Genomic DNA, 14,265 nt, shown 5'->3' on the forward strand with positions numbered 1-14,265 from the left:
TTGTTGGTTTAACTGCTGTTTCGTTACGAATTCGTATGAATTCAACAAAATTATTAACTAACATTTTCCATGGCTAACTAACCGACGCTGGTCACAGTCGAATCTGATTTTCATTTCTCGCTTAATTGTAAAGCCCGGTCTACAACACTGAGTGAAATTTAAAAATTTCATAGACAATGTGAATATGCTTTCTGTGACTCGCCGTAGTAATGATCAGGCTTACAACCAGTTGAAAAAAATTGACTTAGGGTTCCATTTAAAAACGCAATGAAGGGCCATAAGTTTAAAAAAACCGTCCTACCTTACTGAGGTTCTGCACGTTTTTTCTTTGTTGTACGATTTCCTTAACCAAAAAAATCAAGTTTCATAATATAATCAAATAGGCCATCAAACATCAATTACAGGAACGTAATCCGACATAACTGGGTCACTCGATATGGGTGGTCTGTAACTTTGGAAGTGAAGTTGCACGGTCTCACAAGACATGACGTGTTGTGAACAAACAAACTAATTATGATTATCGAATAGAAAGGGTTCACATTCAGCGTTCCCTTTTCCCAACTACCCTTTAAAATCTCAAGCTTCCCAGTAAGTTCAATGCGGTTTCAAAGCATGTCATACATTCTTATCGAATTTTCACTCAGTGCTGTGTATGAGGCTCAACGTTGAGTATTCAGTTCAAGAAACAATTTCCTCCAACAATTTCAAAGACCGAAAAGAAACTGAAGAAATTCAGAAGAAAATCAGAAGTGACATCTCTTGAGACTGAGTCTCTCGAGGCAGGGGTAGACGATTCACGTGATTCGTGTTGAACCAATTAAATCTTCTTGGAAAACTGTTTGGAATACTTCTTCCATTTCGTTTGCAATGTTACCATGACGGTCACTGAAACGTCCTTTAAAGTCAAGTTAAAATTTTCTGTGGTGTGTACGAATAGCCGGCCACACAAACAATCACACACATACAATGTAGACATTACAATGTTACTATTCATCAAGCAACATAATTTATGTAACAAAAGTCGTTTGCGTTTATCATGTTTCATTAGTGACCTATCACGTATTACAGTAAAATGCCCTCTGTTTTGAACTATTTTGCTACACAAATTCTTGTGGGAATTATGCATTGAATGGGAACCAGTACTATTACAGTCAAAATGAATGTATTTCGCTGCTACATAGCACGCCTGGCATGTATGTATATAAGTATTAAGTACGTATGCAATATATATATAAGTTTGACGGTAAGTTATATACGTATGTCGTCGTCGACAATGTATGTACTTGGTAAATGTAATTGGTATAGCTGTTTCTCTATTGTTAAACAGCTGAAAATACAATTTTTTTCTCTCGTTATTTTGAAGGTACATTTCGTGTTACCAGTGATGCCTTAACAGTTTTTTTTAATGTTTCTTTCCACTTGAAATTAATGAAAACTACACAACGGTGACATTGACTGACTAATGATATAGACATGTCGCTATGAATGTTCGACACACTTTAGGTATTTTGCATAATCGCACGAACGGAAAATATTTTTTTTTTTTTTCTAATTACAAAATCAATTATCTGATTAAGATGCAATGTATCAAGCAGACACACTGTTGTCGTCGAATTAATTAATTAAACGAACAAGAAAAACAAATCAAGTTCGAACAACCTTCCACCACAATGGGAAATCGATTCGGATGGAATGAGATTTTTCTTTTCTTTTTTTACCACAGCACAAACAAAAAACTATCTTCTCAGATTACCATACGACCCATTCACCGGTACGGCCATATGATTTCGCCTATGCAGTGTTGCGTCTTCGTTCAAATCCAAACCGGCCACCATTTGTGCAATTTCTCTCTCCTTTTTCATATCGGGCGGATTGAATTGCAAACTGGCTAACGATCCATGACTACGGCTGCGATGCTCCTGACGAATCGAATAGCTAAACGCTCGTTCGTTCATCATGCCCTTTCGTCGATAAATGCCGGTTCCGCCCGGCGATTCGGCTCCCGAATTACCCGACTCGTCCAGTGCTGCAGCCGATTGAGCCAGTTTCCGATTGCTCATACCGATCGGTCGCGGTTCGGGTATCATTGGCGGTTGCGGATAGGCGAATATTGGTGGTGCAACTGGCATGCCGAGCGGTATGCCGTTCATTTTGTCCTTCTTTTTCTTTTTATTGTTGCGTGGATTCTGGAGCGTTGCATATTGTGTGGGCATCATGACGGGCATTTGCATATGAGGATGATGCATTGGCATGGTAATAATTTGACCGTTCGATCCGTTCATATAACCGCGATGACTAAATGTGTGGAATTGTCGTGGTTGCGGTCCCATTCCGTTCATTGGACCGTAAATCATGCTACCTGGCGGCGGTGGTCCTCGAATCAATGTGCTTCCGTGTACCGGTTTCGGTCGGATTAGCGTTCCCGATAGACTTTGACTGCCGACATTTTTCGCTTTCTTCACTTTTTGTTTTTTCAGTTCTTCCTTTGGCGGCGGTGGCACTGGAATTGGTGCACTAATTTGTCGTGCTCGTGGCGCTCGGCTTAATGTAGACGTACCGCCCGAATAGAAATCGTACGGACTTTCTGTTCCTATGGCATCTAATCTGTCTTGTGATCCAGACCAGACTTTGTGATTCTCATCTCCGTTGAATATTGAACCGTCTCCATCGTCCACCACATCTAAATCTGCACTGCTTGCATATACTGAAAGTTGAAGAAAAAAAATTATTTTAAAGGAAAATCGTTTGGATGAATGGTTTAAACAGACAATGGAGTGGTTTTTCATTCATGGCAAATCGGATTATGGATTTTGGTTCGCAAATAATTGCCTTTTGTTGTTGAATTTATAATCGTTGCTGTTACATCATCGTATGTGGTGACAATTTTTTGTTACATTGTTCAAGTCAAAAAGATGAAGTGAAACTTTCAGTTGAACTTTCGATACGCTCAAAACCGATTGTCAACAGTTATCGCACTGGACAACGTATTGTCATGATTACGTCTGCAAGTTCTACTATTAAGTGATTGTCTCTCAAATAACACTCAGACTTTTAAATGACATTTTCCCTTTAGTTTTACAATAAGTTTTCATGTTTCTGATAAGCAATACTTTCTACCTGATCTGAACCTGCTATTTAAGCACCTGGAAACACTATTTTTCCCAGAAAATTTCGGTTTACCCGAACTCGACCTGATCTAACCTGCAAATTTCAGGTTCGGTTCACGCTCGGGTCAAACACAAGGTTACAAGTTCGCTCAAAGTCGGGTCGAATCAATTCAGGTAAATCGAAAATTTAAGGCTCACATCTAGTTCGGGTCGAACCTGAAATCTTAGTTTCCAGCATTACGACACGTACAACTTCAACACGAAGTTCTTCTTTGTGTCGTTACTGATGTTTACGGTTTCAGAACCCACAGTTCAGCATACTGAACAACTCCAGTGGGTATAGACAATAGGCAAAAATGATAGATGAGTTCATGCTAATGTTTTCTTGTATAATAAAGCTTACAGTCAAACTAAAGAAGTAAAAGATTTGATATCAACCAGTCACAGAACAAAAGAAGTAGCAGATTTAGTTGATTTTTTTGCACTTTCGTCGTTTCTTTAACAAGCACAGATAAAGTTGAAAGTATCATTATACGGTACACACAGAGTCCTAAGTTAGGACTCCTAACCCAAACAATCATCCGGTGACATTCACTGTTTCACAAGACAAACCAGAATTTATGTTAAAACATTTGAAGTAGAAGATTTTGCATCAATTGCTTGAAAGTACTTCGATCGACAGAAGTAACGACCTCGATACATGGATAACATTCCTTCCTTCTGTGACACGTTAATTCAAAGTGATTGTGCCATTCTAACTAGTGGTACCGTGATGTACATTTAGGCCAACCCGCATTGAAAATATTGAGTCGCATTCGGTCAATAGACAACAATTCATTGGCGAATGCTAATGGAAGCTTCTATTACAAAATCGCATAAGCATCGGATCTTTGCCCCTAGTAATTTCATTTAATTACGGTGTGTAATCGACAGCGAATGGTGTTACAAAATTGATTGATTCTTTATGTCTTTATAAATCTTCTCCACGATAAATTGTTTCGTTTGCTGCCTATTGCTTATAATTGATCGCAGCGTTTTTCAACATTGAAATATGGAAACAATGTGTGTTTGGAAAAAAACTCGAGGTGTAATATTAGCATACAAAACAACGAAACATCATTTATACACACTACTGCTGAGAGCATCTATAATAGATTATGTGTATGGTATACATACGGTTGATATTCCATATCAATTAACTTATAAAGATAATATGCAAATGAATCAATTTGAAATAAAAATTTTAATTTCGCAAACTTTGGCCATTATTTTTGTGTGTAAAAATTTTAAAAACAAAATGTTTGGGAAATGTCGAGGTCATACTGGTTTGCTTCGTATACTATTATGGTTCGTAGCTTTTAAAAAACATCGAAAAATATGCAAATTTTCGAATAAATATTATTAAAATACGTTAGTAATAAGCTGCTGGAATGTATAGTATAGTGAGGTCTTAGTGCAGTAATATGGAACCGTTGTCTTCTGGTCATAATTATATATAATCTCAGGCTCTTATCAAAGAGATTCACAAATTTATGGTTTTCACCAGACGAAATGCATTTTTTTAGATCATTTACAAGGGGCAGCATGTTGAGACGTAGTTTTATGTAGTCTGGCACTTCTTTTGTTCAAATTGTTGTTGAAATAAATATTTTCTTTCAGTGATTTGAACAAATATTTCGTTTTAAATGATTAGTTCAATACAGAAACATGACATTAGCGAATTACAAGAGAAATGAAAATTAAAATATTTTGCTGCTTTCAACACTTTCATATTGATCATAATTCGCTACTGTGACACGTTCATTTCTCGCATTTAATTATTCATATAAGAGAATGAGTGCTCATCGTCATACAGTGGCACCATACTAAATGATTGGCAATGTTCATTGAAATTGCATTTCATATCTAACTCTTTTCCCAAGGAAATTTTTTCTCTCGACTGCTTTTGATTTTTTTTTCTTTTTAATTTGAACTTGCAGGGTTTCAGTTCGTTTCGCGTGACAGTTGTGAAAAGATTTATTTGTGGTCGATAGTGCCATAAACTCGATAGCAGTAATACGAGAAATTGCACTCAGACTGAACATTTCTTCGCTGGTTTAATTTCTCGATTGATAGAATATTGAGACTTTGTGTACAAAGCAGGGCCTATTTTTAAGGAATTGAATTCACTAAATTCACATAAAACAACTAAGAGTCCATAGCTTTTTTCATTTTGAGGGATTCTTTTGAAAATACACCTATCAAAATCGGACCCATTTCGTCTGGCATACATATGGTTTGAAAGGTCTTTGCCAGTAGACCTCAAAACAGGCCTTACACAGTCTCGAGCCACACCTGGTTGCTGGTGGAAGATCTCCGAAGTTGGAAAAATAGTGTTTTTTATCCGAATTTTTTGGCCGTTATAAATGATCGTTCCGGGTGAGAGTGGGCTTGTTCGAAAGCTGAGCTCAAGTACTTTCGGGTCATGCCTAGTTTGATTAGATTCATTGATATATGTTTGCAAAAAATGCAAGAATTTTTTTTCAAAATCTGTGTGAACTTTAGACAGGTCTGGGCTGGTACTGATGACGCTTAATGTGAACCTAACATGCTAGTCGTAACATACATCGTCTAAGCTTTCCGTTGATACCTCATTTGTAGTGCTGGTGATTGCCGACATAACAGAATTTTATGTTAGCACAACCGCTACTCGTAAAACTCGCCAGCAGTCACCAGCACTGCAAATGAGGTATCAATGGAAAGCTTAGACAATGTATGTTACGACTAGCATGTTAGGTTCCCATTAGGCGTCATCAGTACCAGCCCAGACCTGTCTAAAGTTCACATAGATTTCGAAAAAAAATTCTTGCAAATTTTTGAAAAAACATGTATCAATGAATCTAATCAAACTAGGCATGACCCGAAAGTACTTAAGCTCAGCTTTCCAACAAGCCCAATCTCACCCGGAACGATCATTTATAGCGGCCAAAAAATTCGGATAAAAAACACAATTTTTCCAACTTCGGAGATCTTCCACCAGCATCCAGGTGTGGCTCGAGACTGTGTAAGGCCTGTTTTGAGGTCTACTGGCAAAGACCTTTCAAACCATATGTATGCCAGACGAAATGGGTCCGATTTTGATAGGTGGATTTTCAAAAGAATCCCTCTTTGTATTTAGTCAAAAAAAAGTCTAAAAAGTTGAGGAATTTGAGGGAATTTAATTCCCTTAAAATAGGTCTTTGTAGTTCAAGGATTCTTAAAAAATAAAAGCCATTTTCAAGAACTCCTACATTTTAAGCACTGCTGACTGTTCCAAAATACACCCCTAAATGGAGAGGTAAGAACGTTTTCTCAACTCCGTAGAACGCGTATTTCTCAAGTTATTTAACCCAATCGTTACGAAGTATCAAAATTCGAAGACTATTTTCGGTTAATTTTTTTTTCTCATTTTCGTATGTGGAAATCAACTTTTGCATGGGGCAGGAAGTAAATCAGAATACATTGGATGCTGCTAAGTACTTCATTACTTTGGACACCACTTTGAAATACTCGCAAACTGAACTATGTGTTTTTGAGGAACTTGCTTCGGCAACAGTTTTTCGACAGGTGTAGCTATTGCCTCGCCTTCGGCTCTTCCACAAACTCTACACATTTTTCAAAAATAGAGAGCTGCCGAAGCATGTTGCTCAAAACCACACTTGAGAGTTTGCTTTTATCCAGTGACTATTTTGAGGAAAACGTTTTACCATCTTTTTCCAGTTTTTCATACATTTTCCCTACGCTTTTCCAACAACCATTTTCGGGAAAATATGAAAAAACTTAAGGAAAAGTGGGAAAATGGGGGGGGAATATGAAAACGTTTTCCTGAAAATAATCCTTGGTTTTATCACAAAATTGTAATGAATTTCTTGCGACGTATCCAATGCTCGATAAATGCATTTTTTTTGTGTTCATTTTCGCATTGACCGACCGGAAGCACGTAATAGTACATTACGTCCGTAGTTCCAAATTTTTATTTTTACGAGTTTTGACGTTGTAACCCGACCCGAAAAGGATGACGGAATTCCCACTTGTCGAAATAAAAATTTGGGACCACAGACCTTTAACACATTACGAACTATCCAATTTTTCTTGGATTTTCCATTTGAATTAAAAGCTGCAACTGTTTGATTGACTTTAGATTGTTTTGATTTAACATGACAGTGATTAATAACAACAACTTTACGCTCGGTATACATACAAATTATATTAACAGTCCGACTAAAAATAAAATTGGAAATTAATTAGCATCTGTAGAAAAAAACAAATTTTAGAATTTCCGTGAAACGAATTGTTATCAAGTTCCATTCCCCGTTGGCGTGTTATTTTTTTTGTCATGTTCAATAAATTTATTATTCATAGCAACAATATTTTATATTTTTTATAAGAATGAGAGTGAGATCATTGGATATAAAAATGTGTTTCCTATCAAACAAATATTTTTTATATTAATCGTCAGAACTTATAATCGAGACAATCTAAAAAGCGATGACATTGATATTGAAATAAAAACGAGAAGTGATACAGACACAGTCATGTAAGTTATGTCATGTTACACTTGCTATACATTTTGCTTGGGAGTATTTTTCCTTCTGGTGTTTCATTATTTTTCTCATCTGTTTTCCACCGCTAATTAAACCGAGAGCTACGCCTGATAAATTATGAAATTTCTCAAGAATATTTTTTATCATTCGAAACGATCGCTTCAGTCGGTAAACCGAAATGTAATATTGAGTGAGAGTGGTTGGGTTCTCGAAACAAAACCAGTTGAACAGGATAAACCTATTAAATATTCAACGTTGTATTATAAATCTGCTGGTTCGTCGAGTGAATGTCTGTTTTGTAAGATTCTTTCGTATACATTTTTCGTTTGTTCGAAATTTTTGTTTTCATTTTTTGAATTGAAAATGGATTCCTTTCTCAATTCGATAATCACGTGGCTTTTGAAATGACACATTGTTTGAAATTCGAAGACACAATTTTCATTTTTACAACTTTTGTTTACTTACAATTTTTAACTGTAAACGCATCATTGACCCCGTTATTCATTCCATTGACGACCTGCGTTCGACCTATACTGCTCAGCGTTGTCGTGCTGCCCGTTCTCGATCGCCAACCGTCACCATTTCCGTTTGGTTTGCCTAATGTTCCGTATACACTTCCGCCATTGTTACTGCCGCCGACTTCCAATTGACGTGCATATGAATTATCCGCATAGGCATGGAAACAGCATCTGACTGGAGGGGAAAATGTTTACGGTCTTTAATTGTGATTTTAAAGAAAAAAAAATTCAATTGAATCTGGATGGATTGAATACTTTTTCAGAGGAATATTGGATTCAGTCGTGGAAAATCGAAATCATTCGCGACAGAGTTCAATTTTTTCGTAATTTACTGGGGGAAATGACCTAATATTTTAGGATCATTTACTGACTCAACCGCCAACATTCTCCCTAAAAATTGGGTGTATCTTAGAGATGTTTTTAAGAACAAAACGCAGTATACTCGGTTTACGCTATAACAATGGCGAGAGAGAACAGACCTCTCACATCAGAAAAATTGTCTCTTTCGGCTTTCGTTTGTAGCGCTTCTTATTGTTAGAAAAGGAGAACAAAGACAAAGCGGAGACCTTTGTTCAAACAATGAATTCTATCTAGAAAAAAAACGACTATGAAAATCGTGACTCAAATATGGGGTACTGTATAGACTGTTAAGAGAGAGGAAAAAGAGAGAAAAAAGACCACTTATTCAACTGGTCTCGATGGGTGATATGTCAAAATTATTACGTAAGTGTCCAGTTAACTAGGAAAAAACCAGTAAGTTTAACTGGGCTCGATGGAGTTACACTCTTATTTAAATTTTCTTTTAAACAAAGATCTGCTATGTTTAACTGGTCTTGAGTCAATGTCAAAAACTGAATGAAAATACCACTTCCTTTCGAGGCCATGTCAGTCAAGTTCAACTGAGCCTAAATCTTTCTCCGTTATCAACGCATTCGACTCAACTAAAATACGAATTATTCGCTATCATTGGAAAATGAATTATGGCTCTCATTTATCATTTTTCCCCTAGACCCTAGCTAGACTCTGAAAGTCTTGTCGTCACACTTGTTCTCTGTTCATTCATATTTTCACCTGTTTTTGTGACATTTTACCCGAATTAGATAGTGTAACAGGTTGATCTGTTTTATCTGTAACTTCCTATGGACTATTATGATGAGACTGAAATGTAATTCGAGCCAATTTAATTTGAATTGCCTGAAGGGATATGTTAAATATGAAATTGTTCAAGGACAAGTAAATCAAGGCAAGTTATAATTAAATTGTCTTCGGTAATCTCGCTCCAATCATGACAATCTGTTGTCTTCTCCTCGCTATGCATTTGTTGGAGAATTGTTATTGTTATTGTATTGATGAAATGTTGAACAAAACTACGCTTGGTTGCAATCAGAAACCAGGTTTTGGTGTAAACAATAAATTTGAAATTCAAGTCCTCCTTTCACATAAAATTAAGTAAATTTAAGTTCCAAGAATTGGTTAATCCGTTTGAAACACTTTGAACATAATTCTGATTTCCTTGTCGTTACTTTGTCTGGTTCGATGTGATTCTCTAAATATTTCCCAAAATTATTTCTTATAAATGGTATTTGGTAGGTGCTACAAGAGCAAGCGATTATTTACACAAATATCTTGAGAAACTTTCACTTGTTAAAGATCCTCTTTCATTCGCCTAGTTACGACAATGTGACATACTAAAGTTAACGATCTTTGTGACACACACATTGAAGGTCAGTCATTACGAGCATGGTCTAGCTCTTTTCAAATGGGTAGTATTTCCACTCACCTAGAGCATTGGCGGCTGCTTCGCGCTTACAAATGAACACATGACATTCCAGTACCTTTATCCCAGTGGTACGTCTTAAAATAGCGGCGAAAATTGGCGGATGTTGTGCTTTTGGTGTGCGGGCGAACGGTGAATCGAGCGGAAGAAATTTCGGCTCTGGATTATTGTTGCCACGTTCCGGTATCAACACTTGCCGTACGGCTGCACAGTAGTGCAGAGATTCGATCGGAAAAAAACGGGTCACTTGCTTACGATTTTCGTCCACATTTTCCAACAGTATCCCGTTCGACCACACACTCAGCCACGAGTCGATACCTTTGGCACCGATGGCACCTTCGGAGGGATACAGGCTGCGCAACGGTTCCTGTATGCCCTGTAGGCCGTCTTTACTTTGTCGGGGCACAGCACTACCCAAATAAAGAACACGACATCGGCATATGGGAGTTGAGTCACCCATTGCTATTTATTTATGTTATTCTTCTAACCACAAAAGCAGCACAACAACACACAATAACCGCCTCTCGCGTTACCGTAAAACGTAAAAGTTCACAATAATGAACACTAATACCACCAAAGACACTGCATTCCGATCACGTCTGAGGAAATTTCTTAATTTTTATAAGATCCCAATATGGCGGCTCGATATAAATTCGATTCAAGAAAAACTTGTGGCTTAAAATTCACTTCCTGTTATTGTAGTCAATCGATGCACATATCTGGGTACTCAATAATCAATTGGCCACAATTTGTTTCAGTGTTTTACTCGCTGGTGAAACAGGTCATTCGGGTCATTATATCACAATAAACACATTCGAATGCAACAGATATCGGTTATGCACAAATAATAATCCACATGCAGACAGTGTGTGTGCATCAACGGTTCGCGAAAGATGATGGCTTAAGTATTTCAAAATTGAAAGGTTCGGATCATTTATTGATTTTACCACGTAAACACTTTTGCGCGACACTTTTTATTGACGGTGATTGAACCTTTTCACTTTATGACGGATAACGGTTTCGCGAAAGATAATTTTTTTTTTCTTTTTCGTACGTTGTTAGGTTATTTCTTGTACTAACCATACACCGTCCATACACACAGGTATTTTTTATTGAATGATTTTGTTGGTTAAAAGAGAAATCGTCGTGCGCAGACTGACTGTGTTCACGGCAAACGTAAGCTCAAGAATGTTTGCCGATGTACTTTTCAGTTGTTGATCGGCTGACTACGTTAAAGCTGTTGAGCCGGTTTATTTGAAGAAAAAAAAACCTAAAGATTTTTCCATCTCTTTTGTATATAAATATGTTGTTGTTGTTGTATATATACGTACAGGTAAATGTATACCTACCTGTGTGTTGTATATTATACATACACACATAGCATTATGTTGAGTTTAACATACAAAAATTTGTGCTCTTTCTCAGGTATTCAATTCCTATAGAATGCCTTTGGATGAATGAAACGTTCATGGAATAACAAATCAAAATTTACTGAAACTTTCTGGGAATGGAAAGGTTTTCGTATGAAAGGTTTTAGTAGATTTATCAGTTTGGGACGATCATTTAAGATCTCGAAACACAGATCTGTTGATCCTTTGTTTCCATTCCCGGTCATCATGTAAATCATGGCAGCCTTCATGTTGCCGATAGGAACCTGTCTAAGATGTCAGGTCCTATTGCAGCAATTTCTAGTTGAAGAAATTTGGGGCAATCACATATCAAGTGTGCACCCGTTTCTGCTTCTAGATCGCAGGAACATCTCGGAGTGTCCGAAAGCCTCAACTTATTCATGTGCCGATTCAGCCCGCAATGTCCCGTAATCGCTCCTACTACTCTTCTAATGCGATTTCGGTCCATTTTGAGCAAATCTTTGGCCCATTTTTTGTTAGGCTTAGGGAAGAAGCATTTCGTGTGAACGCCTCCATTATACGCTTCCCAGCGTTCTGCGTGTTTATGCTTAACCCAGTCTTCTAGTGCTCTTTTACACTCCGACTGGGAATCGGAAGGTACGGTTCTGGCCCGTTTGCCTGAGTCGCCGAGCCTTCTTTGGCCAGCTTATCCGCTTCCTCATTTCCCTCCACGCCGGAATGTCCTGGTACCCAGACCAAATTGATCCGATTGCTCAGACCAAGAAGGTTCAGGTATTCCTTAAATTCCTTCACCAGCTTGGAGGCCAACTAGGTTTTAGTAACTGGACAAGGGTCGAGAAGGAATGAACTTATAATTCAGTCTAAGAAGCAGAGACTTATAAAAGTCAGACGCGTCTAAAATAATCTTTCTGCAGTACAGTTGTGACGTTATCAGACGCAAAACGACGATGAAGATCCTTCTGGTCTATTAAAAATACGAAATACTGCGTATTTTTAACCCCACAGAAACGTTGTTGTTAGCACGCATCCAGTATGCAGTTGCACGAGGCAACTTTGTGTCTATTGGACAGCAAATAGCACCTGTTCTAGGAGAGGAATACGACATCAATTCTCTTTCCTCTATTCTATGTCAATTCTATCATAGAGTACGATTCACTATTTCACTGAGAGATGTCGCTGCAACAAAGCCAATGTCAACAGAAAAATAATTATTTTCACTCGACGGCACTTAGGACCTCAGGACTCTGGAACAGTAATCAGTTTTTCAATCGGCCCTAAATCGGCTTGGCGATTAGAGTCTTAAAAAAGGGTATAATGAAACAATACCCTCTCTAGCAAACAAACCTCGTTTTGACGCTGTCAAAATACCACCTTATTCCTTTGTTCGTAGAATCATGCACTGTTGACTAATTTTTACCACCTTAATAAAGCTGCTAGAGAGGGTATTGGATGAAATGACTACAAAATTAATTACTGTTCCGGAATCCTGAGGCCGTGTGCTATGAGTTAACACTTTATTTCACCTGAGGTAGAGTTGACATAGAATAGAATAGAATACTAACTATTTGAATGTGACCTTTACACAAGATATTTCCATTGTTGTATTGCGATGCAAGAATTTAAAAATCTTAGTAACACACTGAAGTTCCGCTGCTCCCACTACTCTCTCTAGCAACCAAACTCTCAGTACTCTCTGTCAAATTCACACCTTATTTCTTTGTATTCTACAAACACTATTTTACATTTTGACTGAATATGCTGTAATTTTCATGCAAATGCCAAAGGCTACTTCATTCCTTGGTGGTACTTTCATTAAGTAGTTTCTTTGCTAGAGAGAACAATAAATTATAATAGTTGTCATAACAATCGTGTTAGAAACTGCAACAAAAATTAGATGATGTTTCAAGGTGGAGTCCCCTTTTTACGTCGTTCTTTTCTCACTTTACGATAATAATTGCTGAAGGAATAGTTCGTGGCGCTATGATGTCGCTAGGAAAATAGTAGTGAAATATGATGGATGGTAAAGGAAAAAGCCAATTGTTACGCGGTTCAGGGAGCGGTGCATTTTCGAAACGTCAAATAAACTAATACACTGTGTGAAAATAAACTCAAATCAAGCGCTACTGCCTGGTCTACTTTACTCTGTCGTGTTAACTTATTTTATTGCATACGGTGTGTGTGTGTATTGTGCGCTATATACACGATGTACATAAAAGTAAACAAATTTATCCTAAGTGCTCACGTTTTTGCAAGCTAAATTACATCACTAGATTTTCATATTTGCCTACTGCGATAAAATACCACACTGATATAAGGTTGTATATAAGAGACTCGTACTAATACTCGCGCAAGCTCTCGTATACGTACACGTCTCTTATATACAGCCTTATAGCAGTAATGTACTAGTGCTAGTCGAGATAAAGAAGCCCTAGAGAGCTTAATGGTCCAGGGCACTGAGTATGCTAGATGTGTTGCTATTATGTCTATGACTTAAAGTGTTTCATACTTTTAACCTTTCTGTTATTTCCACTGAACTAGGTTTTTTTTTTGAAGAATTTAAGTGTAGACAAAAACTATCCATTGATCAATCCACATAAACTACAAACCCACTTAAAATCAATCAAATGGAATTGATCTTTTGTCCACATAAATTTCGTTGGATATCGAAACTCCGAGTGCAGATTAAATCTTACGCAAAAAATGAACTCGTCGCAACAATAAAACAGTTGAGATTGCAATCGAAATCCATGGTTTCCACTTGTTTCTTGTATAATCTCTATTATTATAATATGTATGTGAACGGGCTATATGTAAGTCAGGTAGAAGAGGAATCGTTGAATTTTGTGTTGTGGTAAAAAAAAAACTTAAAAAAAGAACAATTTTGTTTTGGGGGACTTGACAAACTAAATACCAGTTTGAAGATGTTGCAAT

At 37.3% G+C, this 14,265-nt stretch overlaps 1 protein-coding gene across 1 annotated transcript; it reads right to left on the minus strand.

Annotated features, from left to right (window-relative positions):
* LOC119084374 lies at positions 1–11,164 on the minus strand. The gene is made up of 3 exons (XM_037194326.1): positions 9,968–11,164; positions 8,135–8,362; positions 1–2,704 (listed from the first exon to the last, which is right to left on the minus strand). The coding sequence occupies exons 1-3, from the start codon at positions 10,422–10,424 to the stop codon at positions 1,737–1,739; spliced, it is 1,653 nt and encodes a 550-aa protein (XP_037050221.1). The 5' UTR covers positions 10,425–11,164; the 3' UTR covers positions 1–1,736.
* Positions 11,165–14,265: the final 3,101 nt, after the last annotated feature.

Source organism: Bradysia coprophila, unplaced genomic scaffold (genome assembly GCF_014529535.1).
Source record: "Bradysia coprophila strain Holo2 unplaced genomic scaffold, BU_Bcop_v1 contig_732, whole genome shotgun sequence".
Lineage (NCBI taxonomy): Eukaryota > Metazoa > Arthropoda > Insecta > Diptera > Sciaridae > Bradysia > Bradysia coprophila.

Coding starts and splice junctions, on each gene's coding strand:
- LOC119084374 (XM_037194326.1), bottom strand. CDS start 10,424: ATGGGTGACTCAACTCCCATATGCCGATGTCGTGTTCTTTATTTGGGT. Junction 8,363..9,967: donor AGCAGCCGCCAATGCTCTAG/GTGAGTGGAAAT, acceptor TTTCCCCTCCAG/TCAGATGCTGTTTCCATGCC. Junction 2,705..8,134: donor TGCGTTTACAGTTAAAAATT/GTAAGTAAACAA, acceptor TTCAACTTTCAG/TATATGCAAGCAGTGCAGAT.